This window comes from Nyctereutes procyonoides, unplaced genomic scaffold, assembly GCF_905146905.1.
Source record: "Nyctereutes procyonoides isolate TBG_1078 unplaced genomic scaffold, NYPRO_anot_genome, whole genome shotgun sequence".
Taxonomy (NCBI): Eukaryota; Metazoa; Chordata; class Mammalia; order Carnivora; family Canidae; genus Nyctereutes; species Nyctereutes procyonoides.
The window spans coordinates 11,002,337-11,015,715 of NW_026575125.1; the positions used below are offsets into that span (position 1 = coordinate 11,002,337).

General features: G+C 37.8%; 1 protein-coding gene across 2 annotated transcripts in view; it reads left to right on the forward strand.

Moving 5' to 3' along the window:
• The window catches only part of GLRA2 (glycine receptor alpha 2), a 173,943-nt gene that overhangs the window by 75,196 nt on the left and 85,368 nt on the right, over positions 1-13,379 (forward strand). For both annotated transcript variants that reach the window (XM_055338563.1, XM_055338564.1), the window contains exon 7: positions 481-695. In XM_055338563.1, coding sequence (XP_055194538.1) covers positions 481-695 — 215 coding nt within the window. The remainder of the gene's footprint in view (positions 1-480; positions 696-13,379) is intronic.

The following is a 13,379-nucleotide window of genomic DNA, read 5'->3' on the forward strand; positions in this document are numbered from 1 at the left end:
AATATTTCTACTGGTCAGTTTCTGACAGTCTTGCAAATTCAGAAGCTCTGTCTAAATAACCAAACTACAAGCACAGATTTAGAAAATTAAATATGCCACACGTTTGGCCCAGTGATTCTTTATTTTTTAAGTAAGATTAAGATTCTTTATTTTTTAAGTTTTTAAGCATGGAGCCCAATGCAGGGCTTGAACTCACAACCCCGAGATCCAGATCTGAGCTGAGATCAAGAGTCAGACACTTAACTGACTTAGCCACCCAGACGCCCTTTAGTTCAGTGACTCTTTAGATCACACATTCTCACAACTATTAATTCTATTACTGGTTGAATTGAAAAAGAGTCAAGGATTGGTTATGCAGGGTGAGCATTTTATGCAATCTTCTAAATCCATCTGAAATACTCTTAAAAACTAAATAGTGGGAGGCTAGAATGGGAAAGATATATTTGAATTGGATTTTAAATCATTATTCCCTGCTTTCAGGAAAGTTTACCTGCATCGAGGTTAAGTTTCACCTGGAACGCCAGATGGGATACTATTTGATCCAGATGTACATCCCCAGTCTGTTGATAGTCATTTTGTCTTGGGTCTCCTTCTGGATAAACATGGATGCAGCCCCTGCTAGGGTTGCACTGGGCATCACCACCGTCCTAACGATGACCACCCAGAGTTCAGGTTCTAGGGCATCTCTGCCAAAGGTAAGAAATCGCCTCACTTGACAATAAGTGATGGGGGTGGGGTGGAGGGGTGCAACCAAAGGTGGTTGTCAAAGGTCTTGTGGGCTGGAGAATTCTGTGAAGACAGAAACGTTTGCCATCCTGTGGTACTGTTGGAAGTGCAATGCAATAAGAGAATGAAGAGCTGAGTTTGAGAGAATTAGAGCTCTGAGGACATGGGGGTCTTTCCTAATCAGATCAATTAGGGGAGAGGGGAATCAGAGATGAGAGAAGAAGGATGAGTGGAGGCAGAAACATGGCTCAGGAATCATATCTAAGAAGCCCTTGAGTGCTTTTGACCTCATGCTGTTCACAAACCATGAAGCTTGCAGGAATTAGAGTAAGATTGATGCAACTTATGCCGTATTGTCAAGTATTTATTGGTGAGGCTATTATGATTCATATGCTCAGTGAAGTCATTTACAGTAATAAAAGTTTGAATTAAGCCCCTGGAAATTTATACAGAAAAGCCATGTCAAAGAGAATATATAAGAAATAAATATGAATATTAGAGTACACCAAATCAGATACATGAATCTTTGCTATTCCTTAATTTGCCTTAATGGCTGACACATCATTATTTTCAAGTGACATAGTTACCTAGAGAAGGAACTGTGGAACCATCCAAGATGGTGAAAATTCTGACAACTATGGCAAATGGACAGAGAAGCGTGAGATGGATAACAGGTACACAGAGACATTTCATAGCACTTCAAATAATAATCCACAATGGCTGTATAATTTATTTTGATGTAAGGGCAAGCCCTCTATATTTGTAAATACTGCTTAAGCAAGCAATGGTAAATGTCCTGTTTGTGAAATGTCCCAGCACCCCAGAAGTGTGCCTCTGTGTGTTTCCTTTTCACTGAGTACTTTGAGCCGCTGGCTTCAATTTTCCAGGAGTGTGAGTTCAATTTAGTATTCACTGTACACTGTCTCATATTGGTTGAGCAGTCTCTCCAAAAACCTAGTTCCAGGAAATAATTGAGGTATAATCCCCTATCTTTGCTGGCTTGAGCTTATGTTCAGTTGTGCTGTATTTGACATGAGATATGTTAGATCATGTTCCACATTATCTCCTGTGTTGGAAGATAAGATGACATATGGAGGAGGTCTGTGGCTATCCTGGAGATGGACAGAGTACTGGGGAAATAGTCATACAAAGTTTCCAACTTCTATGCTTCCTAAGATAAATGTTAGGTTTGTATGCTAATAGAGAAAGGAATAGATCCAATTCTGATACTTTTAAATTTTCTAGAATAACAAATAATACAAAATACCTGTGTTGCATTGCTTTTGAAATACAGATATCAGAAACACTAACAGCTTTCTTTTCAGCTACATAATCACAAATCAATTTTACCTAATAAAAATTCGAATCCACTGTGTGCCCCATCCCAAACAGGTTCATTTGCTTATTTCTTGTTGGTAATTAGTTAGATCCATCACTGCATGTCACACCATTAAACCTCAGGATGCACAAAACATGTAGTTTACAATTGAATAGATTGCTAAAGTAGTGGTGACAAATTGTAAGCAGATAATGTCAAAATTTAAGACATTTATAGCCTCCAAACTTTCATTGTTATGAAAAATGTAGTCATTTATTTTCAGAATGGGAGCTTGAGTTTTTATAAATTTGTTATTCATTCTTATTAGCTATTATGATCCTACATCAATGGTCAAAACTATTGCTAAATAAATGGTCACTGATCAGTGATTTTTGTCTGTAGAGGCAATCAGGAACTGAGATAAACCAAAAGGTGGTATAATCAAAAAATCATTTTATACTTGGCTCTGAACTCACAGTGGTTATCCTTTTGCCATTAGCAGGTTTATCTTCCTACGTATATTTTTCTTAGGCTATTATTAAACATGGTTGGCTCTCAACTGACTGTGGGGAGATTGTGACTCATATGGATAACAGTGAGAAAGGAAAATGGGATAAGAAGTGAGTCATGGAAAATAAAGAATTGATCATACACTTACACACACACACACACACACACACACACACACTCGTTTCAGTTTATAAACACTATAGTCCCCAAGCAGATGCCCCACTCTGCTGACTGCACAGATGTCCCAGAGCCTGTAGCCAAGCCCTTTACAGACTAGCCCTTTAAAAGACATGCTTGTTACAGAAAAAATAGAAGATATAGAAAATATCATTAACTATCTAGTAAATAACTGTTAAGATTTTGGTATATTTCTGTCCAGCCTTTTTCCTACACACATTTTTAAAGATTTTATTTATTTATTTATGAGAGAGAGAGAGAGAGAGAGAGAGAGAGAGAGAGAGGCAGAGACACAGGCAGAGGGAAAAGCAGGCTCCATGCAGGGAACCCCATGCGGGACTCGATCCCGGGACTCCAGGACCACGCCTTAAGCCGAAGGCAGACACTTCAACCACTGAGCCACCTAGGCGTCCCATTTCCTACACACATTTGTAGGCAAACCCACACCCAGAAAACTGGATCAAAACTGTCTATAAAGACAGTTATATACTATCTTCTATTTCCATAGCACTAAAAATATATCATGAACATTATTTGCAACGACATAATAGTCTATCTATAATAGTAATCATCATTTATCTTACTCTCTTGGATGTTTAGGGGGTTTTGTTTGCTTTTCTAAGTGTGATCATTGTAAATATTATATTTATATTATAAGAATACAAATATTATAAATATATTTGTATATGAGTGCTTATGTCTCCCCGTGTTCTAGAAGACATGTGTATACATTTTTAAAATCTTTACAGTGGGAAAAAAGAAGAAATGGAGGATTAGGGAAAATGAGGGACAATCTGTAGGAAGATGCCCAATATCTTCCATTCAGGCAAAAATTCTGTCTTGTTCATCGGGTTAACTTTAGCAACTAGTACAGTATGTGATTTATGCTAGATGATCAATAAAGTGGATAAAGAAATTAATGAACAGCCATGCTCTCCCATGTGAAACAGACTTAAAACAGAATCTATGGGTAAAAGATTTATAGAAAATATCAGAGTTCTAATATATGGAAGAATTTCATAATAATATTACATACACTACAGAGGAATGGAATTTTTCTAAAGGACTATGTCTCCCTTTTTCAGAAGGTCTCAGGTAGACTTTGGGAAGTTAAGAATATATCCACAAATACGTATTCTGAAATACAGGCAGGCCTGGATCTAAATCTTAAAGTCTTCTTTTCACTCAACCTCTCTAAGCCTGTTTCATCTCTAAAATGAAAATAACCTTATCTACTCCTTTTAAAAATTGAACTAGGATAAGATGGTATATTACTTATAGAAATTGTTTAGCCCACTTTTTGTACATGGTAGGCACTCAGTTCTTTCTGGTTATTTTTATTGTTTTTGTTCCCTGTCCATAACGTAATAGAAAAGACTGCTCCCTGGGATGGGAAGTAATATTTGAAGACTCATAAAGGGCCTTATGAGTAGAAGATGCTATGTTCTTTGGATGGCTCCTTATTTGGTTATAATCATGCTGCTAATGAGATGAGCCAGTTTATTGTAAGCATGTGTGTATGTATACACATGCATATGTGTTTTTCATAGGTAGTCAATTTATTGAATGGGTTAATCTCTAGAGCATCTGAATAAGCAATGGCTCTGTTTTTCTCCAATCACTGTCATTAAACATCCTCAGTTGCTTCTATTTTTCCTGTCCCTGGAGGACACTTCAGAAATATTCCATAGATTCTAAGTTACCACATGCCATGCCATTAGACCCAGAATGAACAAACGTGTGATTTACAATTTAATAGACAGCTGAAGTACTGGTGATAAATACTTCAGCACAGGCCATTATCACATTTTAAAAAAATCAGCCAGCCTGAAATAAAACTTCAATCTCACAACCAATTCAATGTCCCTTCTCTCCTTTGCCCCCAGCCCAGGCCTAACCTTTGGCTTGAAGATATCCAGCGAAGTGCACATGTTCCTTCACAGTTTTTATCCTTGCTTTTCCAGTTTTCTTCCCCACTCCTGTTGCTTGCTTCTCCACTGTTGAGGGCTAAGGGTGAAAGAGTAAATGGAAGAAAGTTGTACATGACTGACAATATTGTATTCGAACTCTTGCCTTCTCTAATGGCAAGCCTCCAAATGCTGGCTTTCTTGGCGGTTGAATTTGAGTTCCTTGGTAATTCCTGGAGATCCTGCACACTACGATTCCTGGATGAATAATGCAATCTCTGGCTGGTGTCTTACAATCTCCTCTTATCTATCACCTCCTAGCCACATATCCCATGCAACTTCTTACTCCAGGGTCGCCTCACTCAAGTAGACAGCTCTCTTGGTTGATCTGTTTTCAAGAGGATTCACATCTATCTTTCACACCATTTATTTGGTCTACCAAGAAAGTGCATTCATTGCCTTGCTAAATAGCGGAAATGCAACTTAACTGTTAACACATCTGCTTTTATCCCACCATTTTGGGTAGCCCAGCTAGCCTACTGCCTTCAGAATTTATCCAGGCAAGAAACAAGTATTGATGTTCATGTTTTCATACAAAAATCCAAACTACTGAGGACACATGACAGGTTCTTCTAATAACACCTTTACTCTCTGATCCATGAGGAACCTGTTGGAATTTCAGCAGCTCAGCAGATACATGACATGTGCAGGAGATGCCAGTCTCTTCTTTTACCAGGGTAGGGGTAAAACATATTCTCCCTATCTTTCAGAGAATAGGGAAAAGGCCACAGCACTGTCAATATCCACAAATCCTATTACTTCAATTAATTATTTTCAAATGTCTAGTCTTCTGTAATGATACAGGGTATTATGTGCAGTGGTCTCTAGATAGCATTTGCTTTGTTCTAGCAAGTCCTGTATCCTTAATGCATATGTGCAGCCTTCCTTCAGAGTGAGACTTTAGTTGACATTCTGAAATGACAAAAATATCCCATTCTCATATTGTTACACTTACAAATAAACATACTTAATCCCTATGAGGGCAAGGACTCCATTGATGTTGTCCATATTTATACATGCACCACCTAGCACAACACCTGGCTCAGTAAAGAGTAGGTTAGTAAATGAATAAACAGTATTTAAAAGACTGATGGTTAAGTGCCATTCCAGGTGTAATTTAACTGGTAATTCATTGATCCATTCATTTTTTTCATCTAACATTTATTGAAGGTTTTCTCTGTGCCATCCATTGTGCTAGGGACTAGGGAAACCAGAGATAAATAAAACATAGTCCCTGCCCTCAGGGACTTGTCACCTAGTATGCCAAAGGCAGATAATTGGAATGGTGACTATTAAACAATGTAGAATATAAGGACATCCAGAAGGATGCCTAACCTATAAAATGAAGTGGGGAGAAATGAAGGCGGAGGGAAGGAGCTAGAAGAAAAGAGCTAGAGAAAGAGGAAGAGAAGTAGTGTTAGGAAAATGGCCTGAAGGAGGGAGCCTGAGCTGAATCTATAAAGCAGATTAAATGAAGTAGGAGGTGGCAAAGGTCATTCTAGGCAATGAGGACTTCCTACTCATATTTGAGCTACACTCATAAAATAAACCTCTCTAGAAGTATCTCTAGAAGATACTCTGGGCAGGTTTCCAACATGCTTCAAAATTTTAAACACATTTTAAGTAAGAAATTTGTGTTTATTGATTCCAAGTTAATTTCCTGCTTTCCTGCCAACCAAAGCTTTTTGTGGTTTTTGTTTTGTTTGGTCTGGTTTTGTTTGGTTTGATTTGGTTTTCAAAAGTTCAATCTCTTCCCTAAATACAGGAAAATGAAATACCAGCATGGTATCTGTTCCATAGGTGCCTTCCCATTTGAAGTTGTAAAATTGGTTTTTTAAATATACATCTCTGCCAACCTCCAAGAAGCTGTTCTGTTGGTAATGTTCTGTTTGGAGCACAAAACCCCTAGTGGTAGACTAAAGGCTGGGTGTATTGTTGTCCATCTGACCCACAGGAAAATATCAGGATGAATTGAATGGAAGGTTGTGAGACATCAGACAGGCTTTGAGTGTGGCCAAAGAGGGTTAAATAATTATTTTCCTCACACTTTGTTTGCTATTACTGCTGAATGATTCGTAGCCACTCCTGTGTCTCAAGTCCTCATTTGTAGCTGTAGCCCAGAAACTATAGAGGTGAAAGGCAGTGTTGTAGGGGACAATTGGGATGATGTGGTGTGCAGGTGACTCTGACAGATCACTAACCATCTCCTTAAAGCAAGGATCCAGAGGTATTGTATTTGGTCATTATTAACCAAGAAACCCTATATCCTAAATAAGGAATTTCCCCTTACTTTTCGGCCATCTGGTCAATTAAGACCAGGTGGACCATTTCGAGCAGCTGCCAAACCCAGGACCAGCTTGAAATTTAAAGCAAAAGAAGCCATAGTCTTATCATGTTTGGTCTTGCTCTATTCCCCACGAGAATATTTCTAGCTAAAGACTGCAAGAGCGTAAGAGAAACTATGAGAGCAGTAAGGCTCTACCTACAGAAGTTTTGAAATAAGAATTTGGGGGATAGGGTGATTGGGTGACAGGCACTGAGGGGGGCACTTGATGGGATGAGCACTGGGTGTTATACTATATGTTGGCAAATCGAACTCCAATAAAAAATATACATATGTGTGTGTGTGTGTGTATAAAGAATTTGTCTGGATGTCTGTTTTAACTCTAAAAAAATAAAGATGATTGCTCCTTGAATCAAGTATGTCCCCAGCTAATTGGAATGAATCTCCTAGGTCAGCTTGGTATTTCTGGAAGAAGATGGGAATACTTTTGTCTTGCAAAATCAGGATTTTACTTAGTTCTTGGATAAAAGGTTGAAAAGTAAGAAAGCCAAGCTTTGGCAAATTGATCTGCAGGCCTGTTTGTGTTAGCCAGATGTCTGCATATATGGGAGACTTCATAAACTTTCCCTTCCAGTATTTCCTGAGACACAGCAAATTAAAGAGTTGTTGATGTAGTAAGTGTGTGATAAAAATATGCAGAGATAAAAATGTGTGAATTCTCTTGGGACAGACCTGGAACACCAATAGCACTATAGTTCAAGAATGTTGGTGGACCTTATAGGGAAGCTGACAGTAGAGAGAAACTACCCAGGCTGTACTTCTGCTCAAGTCCTGGTCAGGTTCATAAATCTTTATGGGATAGCATTTTAAGGTTCAGGATTATTATTTTTTAATTTTAATTCCAGCATAGTTAACACACAGTGTTATATTAGTTTCCAGCATAAAAATATAGTGATTCAATACTTCCATGCATCAGCCATTGTTCATCACAAGTGCACTCCTTAATCCCCATCACCTGTTTCACCCATCTCCCCACCCAGCTCCCCTCTGGTAACCATCAGTTTGTTCTCTATAATTAAGAGTCTGTTTCTTGCTTTGTCTCTTTTTACTCTTTGCTCACTTGTTTAGTTTCTTAAATTCCACATGAGTGAGATCATATGGTATTTGCCTTTCTCCGACTTATTTCACTTAGTATTATACTGTCCTAGCTCCATCCATATTTTTGTAAATGGCCAAATTTCATTACTTTTATGGCTGCATAATAGTTTTATATACATATATGTATATATAAACACATACACACACACATACACACACCACATCTTCTTTATTCATTCATCTATTGATGGACACTTGGCTGTCCATGATTTGGCTATTGTGAATAATGCTTCGAAAAACATCAGGGTGCATGTATTACTCTGAATTAGTGTTTTTGTATTTTTTTTTGATAAATACCTGGAAGTGTGATTACTGGATCATAGGGCAGTACTATTTTTAACTTATTGAGAAACCTCAAATGGGATTATTTTTGAACTTTCCCTTTCCATTTCACTAAAATGGGTAACTCTATCTAGGTCATACAGCCTAAATTTCTTTGGTTCTTTTAAACACCACAGTGTGGGAAAAATCAACTATTATGGAACATGTACTACATAAAGAAACAACTTCTTAAGAAGACTGGCATATACATAAAATAGATTATAATTCAGTAAAGTAGGGGCAGTGCAGTAGATTTTTTACAAAAATGGCTAGATTCTCCTCTCTGTATCCATACCCTTTGGGTAATAGGTCCCTCCCACATTGACTGTCAACTTGACTATGTGACTTGTCTTGGTCTATGGGACAATGGCAAATGTGACATAAGCAGAGACCTCAAAAATGCTTGCATACTGTAGCTAGCTTTCTCTTGCCACTCTTGGGATCCTATAAACACTACCATGTGAATAAGGCCAGGCTAGCCTATTGAATGATGAGAGACACGTGGCCCAGTTATCTCAATTACCAAGATGACAGCCAGCTAAGCACGACTTCCTTACTCACCGCTCTAGGCACAGTGGCCTCCTTGCAGTTTCCTGAAAATACCAGGCACGTGCTGTCATCCCTGAGCCTTTGCAATGGCTGAAATGCTCTGCCCCAAGATATTTACACAATACACTTTCCCACCTTTTCCAAGTCTTTATGCAAATCCTGCCTCCTCAGTAAAGTCTGTTGTGGCCTTTATCACCTTAAGCATGCCTTCATCAATACCTTGACCCAACTTTTCTTTTTTTTTCTCACCATACTTTATTACCTTATAGCAACACTATGACTTATACAAAACTCTATTATGGATTATGTTTACTGTATATTGCCTGTTTTCCTTAGCTTGACTATGAACTCCATGAAGGCAAAAATCTTTATCTAGTTTGCTCCCTAAAGCAACACCTAGCCTATAGTATATGCTCAGTACATGTCTGTTGACTGGATGAATGAATAAATATATACATCTCTAAAGTCCAGTCATTGTGAAAAATCCATCTAACTTTCTCCAGGATACAGAATAAAAGGAACCCACATAGCAAGGGGTCCATTTTCCCTTAACTGGCTGGCTATTCATTACCACGGAGAATCTTAATTGCCTATGTTATGTTACTATGACATAATTACCTTATTTTAAAGTTTCACTTCTCTGGCTGACTGTATCAAATAGTGTCAGGTACATTTTGTCTTTGATATCTATTTCTATAGAGGAATCTAACCAAAGAAATAATAATAAAATAGCAAGGGTTTAGATGATGAGAGAGCATGCAGACAGGCTATTTTTAATCTAAGTTTTGCTTCCTCAGCACTGTCACAACTAATTTGGAAGTTTTTCAGTGTGCCAATTCAAGTGTCCATTTCCCCTTCTTGCCCCTCCAGTTTCTTTGGATGTAGGTGTAGCCCCTGAGTTCTGATAAAGGCCTCTAGGACTCTCCTCATCTGAACACTCTACAGCCACACTGGGCCAAGGGGCCCAAACACCAGACTTTCCTTTCTTTACCTAACAAAAAACAAGTGGATTTCTGTTTTCCCCTGATTTTAATATGTCATTAAATACTATCTGTGCATTTAAACTTCAGGATTGCTTTGGACTGCATCTAGGACTTGAGAGGCCATGGGCTCCAATCTGAAGCAAACTATATATACCTAAAGCAAATCATTTTCCATCCCTCCCAATAAAAGGAGGAGAGGACAATTCCAGTTGCTTCCCAAAACTGACTATATCTTAATGAAACTGGAGTATAGAAATATTTTCCAAACTATACATGAATGGCTCTTATAAAATCTTAAACTTTTGTGTCTTTAGAAGAAAAGAACCTCAGCAATCCTATTAAGAATATGAAAACTGATGACATGAAGATTAATTCACTTCTCATTTTTTAATACCTGCTTGAAGTGGATGTCACTTATTACAGGAATCCCTCATGGATCTCCATAAAATATAAATGGCCTATTTTCCTTGCCTTCACCATACTCTGTGCTTTATATCAATCATTGCATTTTGGATTCGTGGCTTAGTGATCAGGGTCCATGTGTTGTCCTTGCCCTACTTTATTGTAAATCCCCTGTGGAGAGGACCTAGTATTGTTTAACTATGTATAACCTATGTGACTTACACAGAAGAAGCCGTCAGTAGTTATTGCTGAAATACTGTAAGAAGACCATGTTCAACAGCTCCTGATGCTCAGTGATCAGAGTAAGAATTACTGTGGGAGCTTAATTGGCCTGAAAAGAAAGTGTCACTAAAGCAGGGGGCCTCACACTTTGCTGCACATTAGAATCAGCTGAGGAAATTTTCAAGCCTTCCCAGACTTTACCACAGACAAATGAAATCAAACTATTTGGCAGTAGGGTCCAGGCATCAGGATTTTTTTAAAAAATTTTTAATGTGTAGCCAGGGCTGAGAATTGTGGCTCTGACTTTTGTTGTGGTCTGGGGAAATGTTTTCAGTGTTTAACATGTATTAGAACATATATTCATTTGAACTTCACAACAACACTCTAAGCTAGATATTATTATTGTCCTCATTTTGTAGATGGTGGTACCGAGGCACAGGGGAGTTAAATAACTTGCTTAAGTTCATACAGAGCTAAACCTTAAATCCGGGCAGTCTGAGTCTGAGTTGGGAATGATTAATCACTGTGCCACACCATCTTTCATAGTAAACAGTTATTGAGTTCCTTCTACATGCGTGGCCCTGTGCTAAACCTTTTACTTAGGTTATGTCACCGCAAACGGATGAGGTAAGCACGATTTTGCATCATCAATTAGCAGGTAGGGAAACGGAAACATAAAGAGCTAAGCGATTTGTCCACAGTTATTTTTCTAACAAGTGAAGAACCAACATTCGAACCACTGGTCAATTAAAATCCTCCTAAAGGAAGAACTAAGAATTTTAAGTTCCATCATGCTGTCCATATACGCTAATCACAGGTGGAAGGTTTTATTGACTGTGAGATGAGTTATTTTCCAGACTCTAAAATCCCTGGTCTGTGGCTATACATATTGTATTCACTGGGTACTGAGTGCAGTTGGCATCTGTTCATCATGTGGGTGAAGAGACAATGCTTGCCTGATTGCCCTCTTTCAGATTGTGAAGAACTTTTAATGGTTCCTGAGGCTTCCGTTACACATTCCTCCTCAGTCGACTCTAACTCAGTGGCTGTTTATCGCTTTGGTCAGCTGTGGCCATTTTAACCACCACTTTCATCAGCTCACAGGTGTGATTATGTTAAGAGCCTCACCAGGCAGAAGCCATTATCTATCATATAATGTCAACTAAAAGGTTGAGCGAGAGCAGATTGGGTGATCATCAACAATAAAAGAGTTAAATTGTGGCCTTTTCGTACGATGAAATACTAGAAACAAAACTGTAAGAACTGTGGTTACACTTAACAGAGATGAATCTCTCAAATCTAATGTTGGAGAAAAGTTAACAAGCACAGAAAAAACATTGGCAGGCAAAATTAAACTATGGTGTTTGAACTAGGGTTATGGTCATCGGATTTGGGAAGTAGACATGTATTAGTGGCTGGGAGGGACCACGAGGAATTGAGCTTCAGGGGTCAAATAATGTTCTATTTCTTGATCTGGGTGGTTATGTGGGCATGTGTATTTTGTGGTGATTTACTGAACTGTATGGCTGTGATCCTGGTACTCTTTTGTTTCCGACATAAATTACACATTTTGTTTCTAAAAAGATGAATAAAAGTTGTTTGGTAAAGCAAAGAAATACAGGTTCCCTAAATGAGCTTACAAGAACATTTTGGCATAAAGCCATTCTTTTTTCTTTTTGTTTTTAATTTTCTTTTTGATCCTGGTACTTTTAAATATTTTGATAAAGAAGTTTAAAAAAACCCAGATTGCGCCAGTAATGAATAAACAATAGAGAATGCTTATACACTTCAGGCAGTTTCCTCCTCTTCCTTTTTCAAATAAAAATATCAAAAGGTGAAATGTATTGACTCTAGGTTCCAAACTTGCTACAGAGTGCTTTTCATTCATATATTATTTAACCCTCTCCACGATTCTATGAGCTAGATATTATTGATCCCATTTGTAGATATGCCATTTGTATATTTATGTAGATAAATACATTGAAACTCAAAGTTATACAATAGGTGACAAAGCCAGAATTCAAACTTAATTGAACCCTACACTATTCTTTTTTTTACTATGCTACTCTCTTCATTTTATAATCACTAATATCCCTTCAGCCTTTAAAATGGATGTCCTTTATGACTATCACAATTTATATGCTTGAGGGTTGACTGATGGGACTCAAAGGATTTGGTAACCTAGAGATTCCTTCTATATTCTTAAATTATGGTGCACAGCGTGAGTGATCATAATGAATTTTCCATCCAGTTCCGACTCCTCCTTGGACAGTCTCACCCTTATTTTCACTTCCCACTGCTGTTTCCTTCTCACTTGCTAAACAACCCTTTCTTATGGAAAGGGAAATTAACAGCTTTCTGTCTTTGGAGAGAATTTGAAGGTCCAAGATATTAAACAAATTGGTACCTAATGTCTCTTGCTTTATATAATCCTAATGAAAAGATCACTATAAAAGGGAACGAACGTTTTGTAATTGGCTCATACAGAAGACCATTTCCCTTTCCCCATAAACTTGTTGGTTTCAAACCATATTCATGGGTTTCTCTTTTCGTGAGACTCCATAGAAAATATGGTTTGCAAATATGGAAATATGTTATAGAACTAGTCTTTACTCATTGAGTTTTATTTAATATTCATAATATAGCCTATATTCTAAGATGCACTTTTTCCTGTTTTCACAGCTCTGAGTTTGGGTTGCAGCTTAAAACTGAAGGCAAATCAGAGTTTAATTAGAGATGTTTTTCTTTCTCAGTGGTGCATA